At 44.3% G+C, this 17500-nt stretch overlaps 1 protein-coding gene across 2 annotated transcripts in view; it reads left to right on the top strand.

Annotated features, from left to right (window-relative positions):
- The window catches only part of TBX4 (T-box transcription factor 4), a 364040-nt gene that overhangs the window by 11962 nt on the left and 334578 nt on the right, over positions 1-17500 (top strand). For both annotated transcript variants that reach the window (XM_069757214.1, XM_069757213.1), the window contains exon 2: positions 1171-1326. In XM_069757214.1, coding sequence (XP_069613315.1) covers positions 1174-1326 — 153 coding nt within the window. In that variant the 5' untranslated portion in view covers positions 1171-1173. The remainder of the gene's footprint in view (positions 1-1170; positions 1327-17500) is intronic.

The following is a 17500-nucleotide window of genomic DNA, read 5'->3' as shown; positions in this document are numbered from 1 at the left end:
AGTAAATTCTCATTGCATTTATCTATAGCAACTTGGTATAAGTCACTGAATGGCATGAACACTACCGGTTGTCTGTAATACCCCAATGCATTCACATTTCATTGTTATTTACCAGTAGATTATTGAAGATAAAACATTTAATGTGTATTAAAAAAATAATATGGCAACTTATATCTGTCACTTTATTTTCCTGTAATTTCAATAATCTAGGGCACTAGAATACGCTAAGTTTAGGGACACAAAGGTTATATTCCATATACTTGTGAGATATAATCATTGTCAAAGTCAATTATAGGCATTAATGTATTTATTCTATGTTTTACTTTTAAGGGCACATAGCGTGTCAATTTCCATAGATAAAATGTTATCGAGTTATATCATAAAGCAGCTGCTTATGATGCAATGTTAACATTTCCTAAGCTCCAGCCCTTACATTGCAGTGCGGGTCCCCAGTCCTCCAAGGTAATAGTTCACTGAGGTAAAAAATACCTTGTTATGATCCCTATTTTTTTTTTGTCCTCTACTTTTAGAGGAGTAGTGCTCTGGTGGAAGACTAGGAAGTGTATGGATATGAACCTTTGCATAATGGTCTTGAATTGATGAAATAACTTTTTGACATGAACCTAGGGAAAGGTTCTATCTTTCTTATGTATCCATTGCGTGAGAATACTATTTTATGAAAATAATGAACCTATGGGTATATCAATATATGCTTCAATGATCGTTTTTAAATGTTGATCCCAAAACTTTCTCAAAATATTAAATGTATACTTAATTTAATCAGTTAGCCATTACAAGGTATCAACCACTGAGGACTCTCAATTCTAAATACTTAATTTAAGAGATTTGATAAAAACTGCTAATCATTGTATTGATCAGCTTAGGTATTTGCCTATCTAATCTTTTATTACGCTGTCTTAATAGCGGTTTGGTTTTGCTTCACTCATAAAATTACTTATATGGCTCTTGAGAGTGTTGAAGGCAGTGCCTGTAGCCCACTGACTCTTTTTAGTTGACTATAACTGTTTTGTTCAAGTTCATATTGGCCTTTTCCATTTAAGGGTATGAATCTTTTGGGAATGTGCTCAGTTTTAACCTTTTTTTACACCTCTGCTTTCATCTTGCAGTGTGTAAGGTATTGAATAACACAAATTTTCTCTGTTTAAAAAGGAAATGCTCCAGGAGAAAAGCTTGCCTGAGGGTGAAGACGGCTTTACAACAGCCCAAACAGCTGGACATGTAGAGGCTGCAGCAGGATCTCCAGCAATGGGAGTAGCAGGGCTAAGCAACTCACTAAACAGCCCGCAGAGCCAGGATCCAGAGCAGGTAAAATGTGAATGTTATTCTATCCTGTTGTGGGATGTAAATTACCCTCCATTTGGTGGAATACAGACAAACTACACAACCTGGTCTTGTTATGCAGCATGAAAAGTCACAAAGAAAGGAGAACTTGTTTGTGCTAGCAATATCTTATACAAAGGCAAAAAAAGTTAAGAGCAAAATATATACAGTATATATATCAACGGGCAACATAGTGTTCCCTAATTGGTCGTTTTCAGTGGTATTGGCGGTATATGGATGACTTATGGACTTTGTAATAGTTTTCTGTAACACATACTAATAAATGATAACATTACCAAATATTCTTGGTGCAATTTTCTGTTGGGTTAACCTCTACCCATCCTCATACCTCCAAATTCAACAATGGGTCAATACAACCTATCACTATGAAGTATGATTTCGTAGTAATATGCAAAACTGTCTACTACAGTATTTTCATGTGCTTACCCAGCAGACAATCCTTCTGCACTCTGGCGCGAGGTCTTCTTATAGGTTATTACTTAATTACATTTTTTTCTTTAATTATGGGCAAACCAAGTCACTACACATTTAACTTAAGGTTGAGCTCCCACGATAAGTATTTCATGAGTTTTTGATGCTGTGTATTTTCGCTACACAAAAAACACCGCATCTAACAGTTTCAGCCAAGTGAAGGGGATTTATTGAAATCTCATGCCCCATGTGCTTTCTTTCACTCTAGGTACACTGACCTGCATTTTTGAAATCCACAAAATGTAGTTTTTTCTTGCTGACAATATGCATTTTATTTGAGGATTAGACTTGAATGAGATGAGCAAAATCTGCAAGTAAAGACATTATAGGCATTTTTTGTGCATTTCCTTAGCGGAAGCACACTAAAAATGCATGCACTCCACACATTGCTTTATCAATACATTTTCATCAAAGCTAACTAACACGAAATTTCCAGAACAAAGTGGTTTTAATTAAAATAGCACATATAAAAAAACAGACAAGAACCACAGCTGGTAAAACGTGATAACACATGTAAAAAACGCACTAAAAACCGCAAAGAAAAAATGCAATTAACCGAATTTAGCAAATGGGGACACAAATGCTGCAGAAAATCTGCATCATCTAAATCACATGAAATACTCATCTTGAAAACTTTAGATTTTTTTATTACCCTGCTTGAACTTGTTTTCTATTTGTCTAAACAATTATTAGCCCACTGAATATTTGTTGAAGGTAATCCAATGTATAAAACATTAGTGACCACTATTTAAATGCCAAAAACAGGTAGGGGATGATTTATCAAAGTGTTCACACTAGTTTTCAGACATTTGACTCTTTGAAAAGTTACAACATTTTTGTGCAATGCATCGTTGTGCAACAATTTTGCAACTTTTCATGTCTTCATCATCCCTGGCAGAGTGGACGAAAAATGACCTGAACAGGGCAGTCGAATTTGCCACTTTAGTGGCATGACTTGCTCTAATAATATTGCTCCAGTTCCTGACTTGAGTAGCATTTCTGGCAAGGCGCATTCCACTGGGAAGATGTGCAGAATTGATTAGTTGACATCCACCTGCTAATGAATTTGGGGCATCTAACTCCCACCATGCCCTTTCATTAAGACTGGTATGTACAATGCCAGTCTTAATGGATCAGTTCCATAGTCTTTGTATCCCTTATAGCAGCAAACTTTCTTTAGACACTGAAATGGTATGCAATAAACTGGGATCCTGTGCCATCAGGTGACTGAAAGCAATTGTAACGCTCATGTTCAAAGTACAAACTGTATACATCATTAAATAGATATGTTAGTCCTGATGGGATTTGTGTGCTTATTTTTAAATTATATGTTAGAATGTCTGAACAATCCTTTTTGTTAAGTTCACCACGCAACATTAACCCCTTCACGCCGCGGCCCTTTTTCGTTTTTGCGTTTTCGTTTTTCCTTCCCAGAGCCATAACTTTTTTATTTTTCCGTCAATATGGTCATGTGAGGGCTTATTTTTTGTGGGACAAGTTTTACTTTTGAATGACACCATTGGTTTTAACATGTCTTGTACTAGAAAATGGGAAAATATTCCAAGTGTGGTGAAATTGCAAAAAAAGTGCAATCCCACACTTGTTTTTTGTTGGGCTTTTTTGCTAGGTTCACTAAATGCTAAAACTGACTTGACAGTATGATTCTCCAGGTCATTACGAGTTCATAGACACCTAGCATGTCTAGGTTATATTTTATCTAAGTGGTGAAAAAAATTCAAAACTTTGCTACAAAAAAAGCGCCATTTTCCGATACCTGTAGCGTCTCCATCTTTTCGTGATCTGGGGTCGGGTGAGGGCTTATTTTTTGCGTGCCAAGCTGATATTTTTAATGATACCACTTTTGTGCAGATACATTCTTTTGATCGCCCGTTATTGCATGTTAATGCAATGTCGCGGCGACCAAAAAAACGTAATTCTGGCGTTTCAAATTTTTTCTCACTACGCTGTTTAGCGATCAGGTTAATGCTTTTTTTATTGATAGATCAGGCGATTCTGAACTCGGCGATACCAAATATGTGTAGGTTTGATTTTTTTTATTGTATTGTTTTGGATGGGGCGAAAGGGGGGTGATTTAAACTTTTATATTTTTGGGGTGATTTAAACTTTTATATTTTTTTATTTTTTTCATACTTTTAAAAACATTTTTTTTACTTTTGCCATGCTTCAATAGCTTACATGCGAGGCTAGAAGCTGGCATAGCCTGATCGGCTCTGCTACATAGCAGCAATCATCAGATCGCTGCTATGTAGCTGAAATGCAGGCTTGCTATGAGCACTGACCACAGGGTGGCGCTCACAGCCGGCCGGCATCAGTAACTATAGAGGTCTCAAGGACCTCTATGGTTACCATCCTAACGCATCGCTGACCCCAATCATGTGATGGGGTCGGCGATGCGCTGATTTCCGGCCGTGCGGCCCGGAAGCGGTAGTTAAATGCCACTGTCAGCGTTTGACAGCGGTATTTAACAGGTTAATAGCGGCGGGTTAATCGCGATTTCACCCGCCGCTAATGCGCGCACATGTCAGCTTTACAAAACAGCTGACATGTCAAGACTTGGATGGGGGCTCACCGCTGGAGCACACATCAAAGGGGGAGACACGACATGCGCCGTACTAGTACGGCGCATGTCGTGAAGGGGTTAATATGAGCATTTTAAGTCTATCTCTTGATGGTCTTGTAAAATACTCATTTTTATTTTAGAATCTTACAGTTAATCTGGAATGGATTTTCAAAGTATGAACATCAACCTCATTAGGTCTGAAAGATCTATTAAAAAACATTTTCAGTTTGTAGTGTGAACTATGGTGACAGATCCTCCTGAACATTGTTCCACTGATTTTATTTGCAATTTAGGATGAGATGTGTTAAAACCTTGAATTCGAAGCTGCGTTCTCTAATTCTTTTTCTGTCATCTTGGTAGAGACTATAGATTGACTGCTTGCTCAGATAACTGTAGGTGGTAGAAAATATAGCTTATTTGTAGAGGTAGGACCAAAAATGAACAATTGTTAGAAGTCTGTTAACTTCATATGTGTTAAGCGTTTGGTCTTAAGGGATCACACCACACACAGTCAAAACTGGACGCGGGGGAAATATATTCTTTGGAGAGAAAACTATAGAATTAACATAAAAGACCCATAATGTAATTTTAAAATTTCACACTTTGGTATTAATTCTCCCTAGTGTAGCGACTTTGGCATTCAGCTGTGCTCCATAACAAAACTGATGGTCTTCATTCTAAGGATAGATGCTCTCATAGTTTGCCATTTGCACATAAAAAGATCTTATCCAGATGTCCATTTTTGTTTCGTATGTTTAATGAATAGACTAATTATCATGAGTTTGCTGGATTAGATTTCCATCAGTGTTTATAAAAGGTGTCCATTTTTATCATCAGTTACTTTTTTCTACGCCAAAAAATTAAGAAAAATTATAAAACTTCTTCTACCTATTACAATGTTAAAAAAGGACAACACATTGATGGAATTTGTGTGATACTCATGATTTCCATGGCTTGATAGACTTGTATGGGTAATTTTCATCTGTAACGCAGATTAAAATTAGAATAAGATAAAATACACATGTTGTTCATATTATTAGTGAAGTTGAATAAAGTATTTGAACATGAATAAAATATGATTTTTATATTGTGAGTGCATTGTTGAAATGTTATTAATCCCTAAAAATAGTCCTGGTAAGGCTGCTTGAGCTCAACTGTGAGCTCAATAATTACACAGCTATAACTCTGACCAACTAGAGGCAATTTTATGTCTGTGGGAAGTGTCACTAATTTCCCCTTCATTTTAATATTTGGCTGAAATTAAGAGAATTGCATTAATGTAATGTTGGCCCCTAGAAAAAGCAAACTACATTTGCGAAATGCGCGTCTGGATTGGTTTGCTCTGACCTAGGATAGCACAGTCTCCTAATTCTAGAGAGTTAATTTTTTGCTAGGTTCACATTGCGTTAGTGGGTGTCCGCTGACGGAATCCGTTTCATTGCGGCACTAATGCTATGTAACGGATCCGTTAGCGCACCCATTGACTGCAATTATGTAGCGCATCGCTAACGCATGCCATTATTGGCATGCGTTAGTGATGTGCCGTTATTTTGTGACGGACCCTCGAACGCTGTCTGCAGCGTTTTTGGGTCCGTTCCCACTAGCGCAGATAGAGCATCTGCGCTAGCGCCATCGCATAACGCGATCCCTTTTCGGCAATTGCATTAACGCAGTCTGTTAGCGTATGCGCTAAAAGGACTGCACTAACGCAGTGTGAACCCTTAGGAGGACTGTCATTTCCCACAGGCATAAAATTGCTGCTAACAGTTTAGGGTACTAGCTGTGTAATTCTTGAATTCTCACTCGAGTTCAAGCAGTTTTACCTGAACTATTTTTCAGGAATTAATGTCATTTTAACAAAGCAGTCACAATATTTTTAATAATTATTATTAAATGTTATATTTACATTTTTTTACTCTTTTTACTCTCTTTCCATAATAATTTGAATTTTATTTGTGATAGTGTACACTAATGTGAATCTATCACAGTTGGGACCTTAACAAAATATATAAAATTATAGAATACATATGTAAAATTTAATTTTACTTTTTATTTAATATATAATCAAAATATAATGTAGATATGATATTAGCTAAATATCCCGAGAATTAGAAATTAAATCAAAGTTCAGATATGCTGAAGATATTTTTGTTACTCAAATAATTAAGGCATTCTTCGAACTTCACAAGAAAATGCTAATAGTGCAGGTTTTCGTGGGCCCTGGGTAAAAGAATATCAATTGGCCCCTTTAACACATACCATGATTCATGATGCTCAGATAAGAAATATAGGTATAGTACAGTGACAAAGATTTAACTTAGTTCTTACTTTACATGAGTGATATGTATTGTAAATTCTACAAAAGCTCAGAAATCAACAAATTCTCGCAGCGCACAATGTGTGTGCTATGGGGATTCAAAGTCTGCAGTCACACAGAGTGACTGCAGACTTCCCATTTTAGACTGGACAGACAATCCTCCATACAGTATTATGGGAACCACATAGTCATCCATACAGTATTATGGGCACCACATAGTCCTCAATACAGTATTATGGGCACCACATAGTCTTCCATACAGTATTATGGGCACCACATAGTCCTCCATACAGTATTATGGGCACCACATAGTCCTCCATGCAGTATTATGGGCCCCACAGTCTTCCATGCAGTATTATGGGCACCACATAGTCCTCCATAGAGTATGATGGCCACCACAGTCTTCCATACAATATTATGTGCACCACATAGTACTCCATACAGTATTATGGGCACCACATTGTCCTCCGTACAGTATTATGGGCACCACAAAGTCCTTAATGCAGTATCATGGGTACCACTACATACAGTATTATGCCATATATTGCTCCATACACTATTATGGGCCCCATATAATGCTATGTACAGTATAATGGGTCCCATTTATTTTCCATATAGTATATAAGGGTGCCATGTAATGCTCCATAAAGTGTAATGGCCCCATGTAATGCTCCATATAGTATATAATGGCCCCATATATTGCTTCATACAGTATAATGGTGCCATATATTGCTCAATATAGAATAATGGCACAATATATTGCACCATACAGTATAATGGACCCCATATATTGCTCAATATTGTATAACTAGATGGAGGCCCGATGCTATCAGATCATGAGACCAGTAAAGTCACAATCGGGGCAGGCTGTGCAACATTACAAATCTCTCCCCCCATGTGCTCACCCACCTATCCACTCTATATTTCCCCATGTGCTGACTTCTCCCATATGTGCTCTCTTCTTTGAACTGTCTACCCCATGTGCTATATGCATTGTTTTTGTCCCAGCGATGCCGTTGCTCTTCAAGAGTCTCATTTGTCCGTTGTCGTCTTCCACATTGTGCCTTTGCTGCTTTCCTTTCATTGTCATTGGCATACATTTTAAGAGGAGCCATGTTGGCATTGATATGTGCTTTTTAAATTCATTTTAAAAATTGTCTGTGTCTGACTGTGTACAGAACATACCACAGCTCCGGGGCAGGGGAGGAAGCAAAAGACAATACTGACATTACAGCAGGAAATCGCAGGAGGATACATTTTGTGAGGTTAAATATTGTTTAAAAACAGTCAGTGAAATATTTAACATGACAAAATGAATCCTCTGTGATCCCTTGCTGTAATGTCAGTATTGACTTTTGCTTCCTCCCCTGCCAAGGAGATGTGGTATGCTCCATATACAGTCAGACACAGACACTTTTTAAAATGAACTTTCGTTCATGGGAAAACCCCTTTAATGTGACCGGCTTCCTTTGCCTGTAGACACCTCACGCATCTGCTGCCGGGATCAGCCAAATGATTCACTGCACCTGTGCGGAATTTGCGCAGGCACAGTAAATCAGACCGCTGCCATTTTTGTGCAGACAGATATCGGTGGTCACATTAAAACTGTGCATGCGCTCCTACCGTGCAAAGATGGCGGCGGTCAGTGAATCATTCGGCTGATCCCAACGGTGGCATGTTCGTGATGGTGTTCTGCTGGTGGTACCGCGCGAGAGGCTGCGCACGACATATACAGTGTGTATGTGTGTGTGTGGGGCATGCAGCATATACAGTATGTGTGTGTGGTTTGTACAGCATATACAGTGTTTGCTTGTGTGTGTGTGGTGCGTACAGCATATACAGTGTGTATGTGGTGCGACGGTGTTCCGCTGGTGGTACCGCGCAAGAGGTTGGTACCACCAGCAGTTTCCACATTGAGACATCCATCACTTGGGTTTCCCAATACGGTGGTCGGTGAACTTCCGTCTCTTGGAATTCTGGGATCTGGACACATATGGACGGAACAGCATGTGAAGACATTACAAGGTAAGTATATATTAAGATGGGCCCCATATATTGCTCTATACAGTATAGTGGGCCCCATATAATGCTTCATACAGTATAATGGCCCGATATCATGCTCCATATAGTATAATGGGTCCAAAAGAGGGCTCAAATACTCACGTATCCTCGTTCCCTACAGCTGCGGTCTCCTCAGCATATTCTGGCACTCTGCACTGTTTGGCAGAGGACATGCTGTAGTGACATCATCATACCCTCGGCCCCAAGACGTCACAGAGAGACAGAAGACTCTGAAGATACCAGAGCTGTGGGAAACGGAGAGAGGTGAGTATTTGAGGAAGGCTGGTGCCAGCACTGGCACCGGGCTCCCCAGCCTCATGGGCCCCATATTGTGTCGGTGTCCCCAGTGACGAGTGGGCACCCTTGTTCATCTAGGGCCCCGGCACTTTCCCTGGTGCACTGGGTGGTGTCACCAGCCCTGGTGCATTATAATCATTTTTATAACTAACTCTATTAGCAATGTTTGCTAATGAACCACAATGCGGACTACCCATAGTCTGTGCTGTGAACTACACTATAATAAACAGTGCCCGTCTCCTCCTAGGATACCATCTTCAGTGCGGGAGCAAGTGTCAGAATTTTACTATGCTCGTTTCTTCACTGAAAACAGTAGCCTAGCAGCAGAAGAATGCTGCTAAGTTTAGAGTAGCATGCAGTACAGTCTTAGGGATGTCCGTTTTGTGGCTTATGAGCACAAATCGATAATATAGTTATTTAGAAAAATTATTATACTGCAATGTCCTGTACTATTGTAAGATGCCTAAACGAGGTAGTCATGGGAGAGATTCTGTCCCCACTCGCTTTGGCATCCTACAGATAATTGTGCGTCCTGGCTGGGTGTGAGTGTTGGGAGGGCCTTGTGCCCATTCAGGCTGCCAGTAGCCAATGGTATTGGCTGGCAAGGACCATGCGTTCCACAGATTAGCAAAAAAGACTTCTGTTCAAACATGGTAACTTTACTGAACTTGATGAGGGTAGTATACAAGGGATAGCGAGTTCACAGTCTTAAGCACTTTTCATTCACATTAAGAAGCCTTCTCACTGACATCATTCTTCCATTGTAGTCTACTTCAGGGCTGGTATAGCACAGTGCTTTGCCCTACTTCGTCATAGCCTAGCTTGTCACCACAGTACAGTTCAGCGAGTTCCTCGATACCCGCTCGGCTACTCCCACAGTCTCAGTCCTCTTTAGATCCGTACCTTCAGCGTTTCTCAAACTCAGGGTTTCTCGTGATATGTCATCCTATCCAAGGACCGCTTTAAGGTAGAAGGCCACTCTGCCTCTTCTTGCAGTTTCTAGTCAAGCTATCTCATGGTCCCATCATCTCCTTTGCTGTAGTTCACCCACACGGTAGCTCTGCACACTTGTCACTTCAAACTCTAACTCTGCTCTGACTAACTTCAGGAAGCAGGTCTCTTGTCCTTGCGCTAAGCCTTCCCACTGTGTCTGTTACTGGGAAAACCCCTTCCCATACATTGTATGCAAACACTACCTTATGTCCTAAGTCCTAACCTATGACTTTCATGCATCAGATCACTAAGCATTATACTACCTTAAATTAGCACATTACATAGCCAAACATCTTACACTTCACATGACATAAGATGTACACAAGACACAGGACATTAAACAGAATACACATCACATTATATACAGCGGTGATGTCTTCAAGGGGAGCAGTGCAATATGTCCATCTCCTTACACTATTACCATTATTTTGTGAAAATGAAAGTATGCTTTATTATAGAGTGATGTGTGTTAGGGCTAGCGGAACGCACCAAATAATGAGACAGATAGAGTATGGTGCGTTCGCAGCCCGGGGTCCACCGTGCAGAGATGGAACCTGCTGCCAAGTAATGACAGATTATATGGCGGTACTCATAAGTATACACACGTGGGTTAGACTTCACCCAGCGTGAAGGAAGCGATCCTGTTGCGTCACAGGATCGCGGTACCGCACATAGAGCGCGAGCAAGTAGTCAGCGAACTCAACCCCAACTAGGATTGAAGTCCGATTAGACCCTTGCTGGCACAACACCGCAACTGGGTGTGTAAGGAAGCTAAATAGCAATATTAGGGCACAAGAATGCATGCGGTGCCGCACTGATGAACGCCACTAACCACCCAGGCTTGGGTAAGGAAAGCACAGAGGAAGTGCACGGCGCCGTACTGGCGGTCACAGCAACTGGACGCTGTAATGTGTGATTTGTGCTGTAGGATAAGTCGGGCGCTAGAAAGTAACCATACACCTTCCGCAAACAGACATTCAATAGGGAAGGGGTATCCAAGGACGACTTGCACTCACAACAAACACACGTAAGCAAATGTACACTAGCGCATGGCCGGTGCGGTCATGCGCAGTTTATATAGTTGCAGCACAGGAAGTGGCCACAGAAACTTTGCCCTTCCAAGACCTGCCAAGAGGACCAATGGAATGTGCTGCAGGACCTGAGCACATGACCCTCGATCTCCAACGGGAGATCTTGCCCTGGGCATGCTCAGTGTGTGCAGACAAGGACTTAGTCCCAGAGAAGTCTGCTTGCTGCTGACCAGCACTGGCTTTAATGGCAGAAGCTGAAGAAGCAGCAGTAACTCTCTGTACAGAGTGAGATTGAGCAAGACGCTGGGACCGACGTCCCTGCTGAGCAGACTCCACTGCGGCTGGATAAGAATGGGAGACCGCAGCGGAGATGGCTCGAGATTCCCCCTGTGCAGAAGCGGGAACTCGAGATCTAACATTACCCCCCCCCCTCCTAGGGCCCCCCCTCCTTGGGCCTCGCTACGCTCAAAGGCAGCAATGAGCTGTGGGGCCCGAATGTTTTCAGCAGGCTCCCATGACCTGTCCTCTGGGCCATAACCCTTCCAATCCACCAGATAGAACTTTTTGCCGCGTACCACCTTGCACCCCAAAATAGCGTTCACCTCGTAATCGTCCGTATAAGAACCCGATGTCCCGGCAGATGACTCGGAAAACCGGGACATGTATACGGGTTTCAAGAGGGACACATGAAAGGTGTCGGTGATACCCAAGCGTGGAGGAAGAGCCAAATGGTAGACCACAGGATTAACCTGTTCGAGAACCTTGAAGGGACCCAAGTAGCGAGGAGCAAACTTAGTGGACTCAACTCGCAGCCTGATGTTACGGGTGGAGAGCCACACCAAGTCGCCAGGAGCAAAGGTCGGAGCGGGGCGCCGATGAACATCGGCGGAGGACCTCATTCTCTCCTTGGAGGCCCAAATGGCATCCTGCGTGCGGTCCCAAATGTCCCGTGCCTCCACAGCCCAGTCTGCCACCCTGGAGGCAGCAGAAGACACAGGCATGGGCACAGGAACACGCGGATGCTGGCCGTAATTTAGGAGGAATGGAGTCTGACCGGTGGAGTCGGCTACGGCATTGTTAAGTGCAAACTCTGCCCACGGTAGCAAGGATGCCCAGTCATCCTGCCTGGCAGAAACAAAATGTCGTAAATATGTGACCAAGGTCTGGTTGGCCCTCTCTACCAACCCATTCGTCTCGGGATGATATGCCGAAGAGAGATTCAACTCAATGCTGAGTAGACGACAAAGCTCTCTCCAGAATCGAGACGCAAACTGGGGACCCCGGTCACTAACAATTTTGTCTGGCATACCGTGTAGGCGAAAGATATGCTTGACGAACAAGACAGCCAACGCCCGTGCAGAAGGTAGCCGTGGAAGAGGCACCAAGTGCACCATTTTGGAAAAATGGTCGGTGATCACCCAGATGATGGTGCAGTTACGAGACTTGGGTAAGCCCACCACAAAGTCCATCCCGACCATATCCCAGGGCCTGTCCGCCACCGGCAGAGGATAAAGCAAACCAGATGGCTGTTGCCGAGGAGTCTTGTTCTTGGCACAAGAGACACACGCCCGAACATACTCTGCGACATCACGAGCCATATGCGGCCACCAGTATGTCCTCGCCAGTAACTCAGATGTCCTTTTGTTACCAAAATGTCCACCCACCCTGGACGAGTGTGCCCAAGAGAAAACCTCCGGTCGCAAACTGGATGGTACAAAAGTCTTGCCCGGAGGCACAGAGTCTAGCGAAACCGGCGCCACAGTTCTCAAGCTCTCGGTGGGGACAATAAGCCGAGGCTCCTCCTCCTCCTCCGCAGATGACACAACGGAGCGAGAGAGAGCGTCGGCCCGAATGTTCTTCTCCCCAGAAAGAAAATGGAGGGTGAAATGAAACCAGGAGAAGAATAAGAACCATCTGGCCTGGCGAGAATTCAACCGCTGGGCTGTCTGCATGTACACCAAATTTTTATGGTCTGTGAAGACTTGGAAGGGAAAACTTGCTCCCTCCAAGAGATGTCTCCACTCCGAGAAAGCCAACTTCATGGCTAGCAACTCCCTGTCCCCGATGGAATAATTCCTCTCTGCTGGTGAGAAGGTCTTGGAGAAAAAGAAGCAAGGATGCTTCCGACCTTGAGCATCCTTTTGGAAGAGGACTGCTCCAGCACCAACAGAAGAGGCATCCACCTCCATGATAAATGGCTTATCAACATCGGGGCGATGTAGGATGGGAGCGCTAGCGAAGTGTGACTTTATAGAGATAAAGGCCTTGGAGACCTCCTCAGACCACAATTTGGGATTCGCCCCCTTCTTGGTGAGGGCAACCAAGGGAGCTATCAAAGTTGAGAAGTGCGGAATGAACTGGCGATAATAATTAATGAACCCCATAAAGCGCTGCACCGCTTTAAGAGAATGGGGTTCCTGCCAGTCCATCACAGCCTGTAGTTTGGCAGGATCCATAGCCAATCCCTGGGCAGAGATGATGTAGCCTAGGAAAGGTAAGGACTCCTGCTCAAACATACACTTCTCCAACTTGCCCGTAGGAGGTCGAAGACTTTGCAAACATCTCTCCGGTGGGAGTCAATATCTGGAGAGTAGATGAGAATATCATCCAGATAGACTACGACCGAGGTGGAAAGCATATCCCGGAAGATATCATTCACAAAGTCTTGGAAAACGGCTGGGGCATTACAGAGCCCGAAGGCATCACCAGATATTCATAGTGCCCATCCCTGGTGTTAAAAGCCGTCTTCCATTCGTCCCCTTCACGGATGCGAATCAGGTTGTAAGCACCCCGCAGATCTAGTTTAGTAAATACCCTTGCTCCCCGAAGCCTAACGAAGAGCTCATATATCAAGGGCAAAGGATACTTATTTTTAACGGTGATGGCGTTAAGACCCCTGTAGTCTATGCATGGACGCAATTCCCCATTCTTCTTCTGCACGAAGAAGAACCCTGCCCCAGCAGGTGACACTGACTTCCTAATGAATCCTCTTGCCAGATTTTCCTGGATGTACTGTGACATTGCCTCCGTCTCCGGGAGAGATAGCGGATAGACTCGACCCCGGGGAGGCTCAGCACCAGGCAAGAGATCAATAGGACAGTCATAGGGGCGATGGGGCGGAAGGATCTCCGCCGCCTTTTTGGAGAACACGTCTGCATAAGACCAATACTGCTTGGGGAGAGAGGAAAGATGTGCGGGTACATCTGTAGTAGCAACCTGAACGCACTCCCTCTGACACCTACCCCCACAAGATTCGCCCCATCCCAGGATTCTGCCAGAGGACCACTCGATATGAGGAGAGTGGTACCGTAGCCAAGGTATTCCCAACAGGACCTCATCAATTCCCTCAGGAATGACGAGCAGAGATATAATCTCCTGATGAGATGGCGACATGGACAGAGTAAAAGGGATGGTCTGGTGTGTTATCTGTGAGGGCAGTGTCGACCCATTCACCACTCGTACCGTTACTGGTTGAGCTAGCATAACCAGGGGTATTGCGTGATGTTGGGCGAAGGCAGAAGACATAAAATTGCCCTCCGCCCCAGAATCCACGCAGAGCTCTACCGAGTGGGAGAATGAGCCTATAGTAATTGTCCCCTTAAAGGACAATTTAGAGGCAAACGTCGCCGTGTCTAGTGTACCTCCACCTACTACCACTAGCCGCTGACGTTTCCTCGACCGCTGAGAACATCTGGTGGCTAGATGTCCTGACTGCTGGCAAACATGACAGACCTTGAGTGCACAAGCGGTCCGGGACTTAGATCCCGCTTGTGACACTTCCATGGCCTCATGTGACTCAGGAACCAGGACCGGAGATTCCAGAGGTTAGGCGAAGGTAGGAGCCAGCCGAAACCTCTGCCTACACTGGGCTCGCTCTAACCTCCGCTCGTTAAAACAGAGGTCAATTCAAGTGGAGACAGTTATTAACTCCTCCAGTGTGGCAGGAATCTCCCTAGTGGCCAGAGCGTCCTTAACGTGGTCAGCCAGGCCCCTCCAAAATATGGGGATAAGAGCTTTATCCGACCAATCCAGCTCAGAAGCTAAAGTGCGGAATTGGACGGCAAAATGACTGACCAAGGACTCACCCTGAGTTAATGCCAGCAGTTGGAGCGCAGTATCATGGGTGACTTGAGGTCCTAAAAAGACCTGTTTCAGAGTGCTCAGAAACAGCGGAGCACTCTGCACCACATGATCGCCACGCTCCCACAGCGGCGTAGCCCATTCCAACGCCCACACTATAAATCCCATTTTAGCCCGCTCTGTGGGAAAACGTGCAGCCAGGAGCTCGAGGTGAATAGAGCACTGACTCACAAATCCCCTACAAAATTTGCTATCACCAGAAAATTTTTCTGGCAGCGGGAGGCGAGAAAATGTCGGAGCAGGGGTGGCAATGGACAGGGTTGCTGCAGCCACGCTAGCAGCCTGTACAGCAACTGCGGTAACATCCACAGCTGAGGTTGCGCTCTCAAGAGCCGCCAACCTACCCTCCAGCTGCTGGATATACCGCAAGGATTGCTGTTTGTCCGTCATTACTAGCCAGACCCTGGCGCTAGTGTAATGTTAGGGCTAGCGGAACGCACCAAATAATGAGACAGATAGAGTATGGTGCGTTCGCAGCCCGGGGTCCACCGTGCAGAGATGGAACCTGCTGCCAAGTAATGACGGACTATATGGCGGTACTCATAAGTATACACACGTGGGTTAGACTTCACCCAGCGTGAAGGAAGCGATCCTGTTGCGTCACAGGATCGCGGTACCGCACATAGAGCGCGAGCAAGTAGTCAGCGAACTCAACCCCAACTAGGATTGAAGTCCGATTAGACCCTTGCTGGCACAACACCGCAACTGGGTGTGTAAGGAAGCTAAATAGCAATATTAGGGCACAAGAGTGCATGCGGTGCCGCACTGACGAACGCCACTAACCACCCAGGCTTGGGTAAGGAAAGCACAGAGGAAGTGCACGGCGCCGTACTGGCGGTCACAGCAACTGGACGCTGTAATGTGTGATTTGTGCTGTAGGATAAGTCGGGCGCCAGAAAGTAACCATACACCTTCCGCGAACAGACATTCAATAGGGAAGGGGTATCCAAGGACGACTTGCACTCACAACAAACACACGTAAGCAAATGTACACTAGCGCATGGCCGTGCGGTCATGCGCAGTTTATATAGTTGCAGCACAGGAAGTGGCCACAGAAACTTTGCCCTTCCAAGACCTGCCAAGAGGACCAATGGAATGTGCTGCAGGACATGACCCTCGATCTCCAACGGGAGATCTTGCCCTGGGCTTGCTCAGTGTGTGCAGACAAGGACTTAGTCCCAGAGAAGTCTGCTCGCTGCTGACCAGCACTGGCTTTAATGGCAGAAGCTGAACAGAGTGAGACTGAGCAAGACGCTGGGACCGACGTCCCTGCTGAGCAGACTCCACTGCGGCTGGATAAGAATGGGAGACCGCAGTGGAGATGGCTCGAGATTCCCCCTGTGCAGAAGCGGGAACTCGAGACCTAACATTGTGTAATTTCTTAAGGTATTTATGATACTTGTGGTTTTATTACCATACCCACTAATATTTAAAGGGATTCTGTCAGTAAGATTCACCCTAATAAAAAGTTTATATGGGTATGTAGGCAATAGAAAGTTGAATAAAATGATACCTTGATGTCTTAATCCAGATAAATCTACTTTTTTCTTAATACTCTTAATACTACTTTTATTCAACTCTCTATGGCCTGCATGCCCATATAGATGTATTTGGAAAGTTGATCCTACTGCCACATTTCCTTTATATAGATTTGCTCCCAATGAGATACATAGGTGTTTTTTTAAATTGAGGGTGAAGGGCAGTTTAAAGGACAGGGTGAAAATGTCTGACCTGATATTATAGAGCTGGAGGAGATGATTATATATATATATATATACTAGATTGTGGCCCGATTCTAACGCATCGGGTATTCTAGAATATGCATGTCCCTGTAATATATGGACAATGATGATTCCAGAATTCGCGGCAGACTGTGTCCGTCGCTGATTGATCGAGGCAACCTTTATGACATCATCGTCGCCATGGCAACCATTATGATATCATCGTCGCTGTGCCCGTTGCTGATTGGTCGAGGCCTGGCGGCCTCGACCAATCAGAGACACGGGATGTCTACGTCCTTTATGACATCATCGTCGCTGTGCCCGTTGCTGATTGGTCGAGGCCTGGCGGCCTCGACCAATCAGAGACACGGGATTTCTACGTCGATGCTGTGCCGGTCTCTGATTGGTCGAGGCCTGGCGGCCTCGACCAATCAGAGAGCCGGGATTTCCAGGACAGACAGACAGACAGACAGACAGACAGACAGACGGAAAAACCCTTAGACAATTATATATATACTAGATTGTG

Source organism: Ranitomeya imitator, chromosome 3 (assembly GCF_032444005.1).
Source record: "Ranitomeya imitator isolate aRanImi1 chromosome 3, aRanImi1.pri, whole genome shotgun sequence".
NCBI classification, from domain to species: Eukaryota; Metazoa; Chordata; class Amphibia; order Anura; family Dendrobatidae; genus Ranitomeya; species Ranitomeya imitator.
The sequence above is the reverse complement of the archived record's forward strand: the minus strand, read 5'-3'. Positions and strand labels throughout refer to the sequence as shown.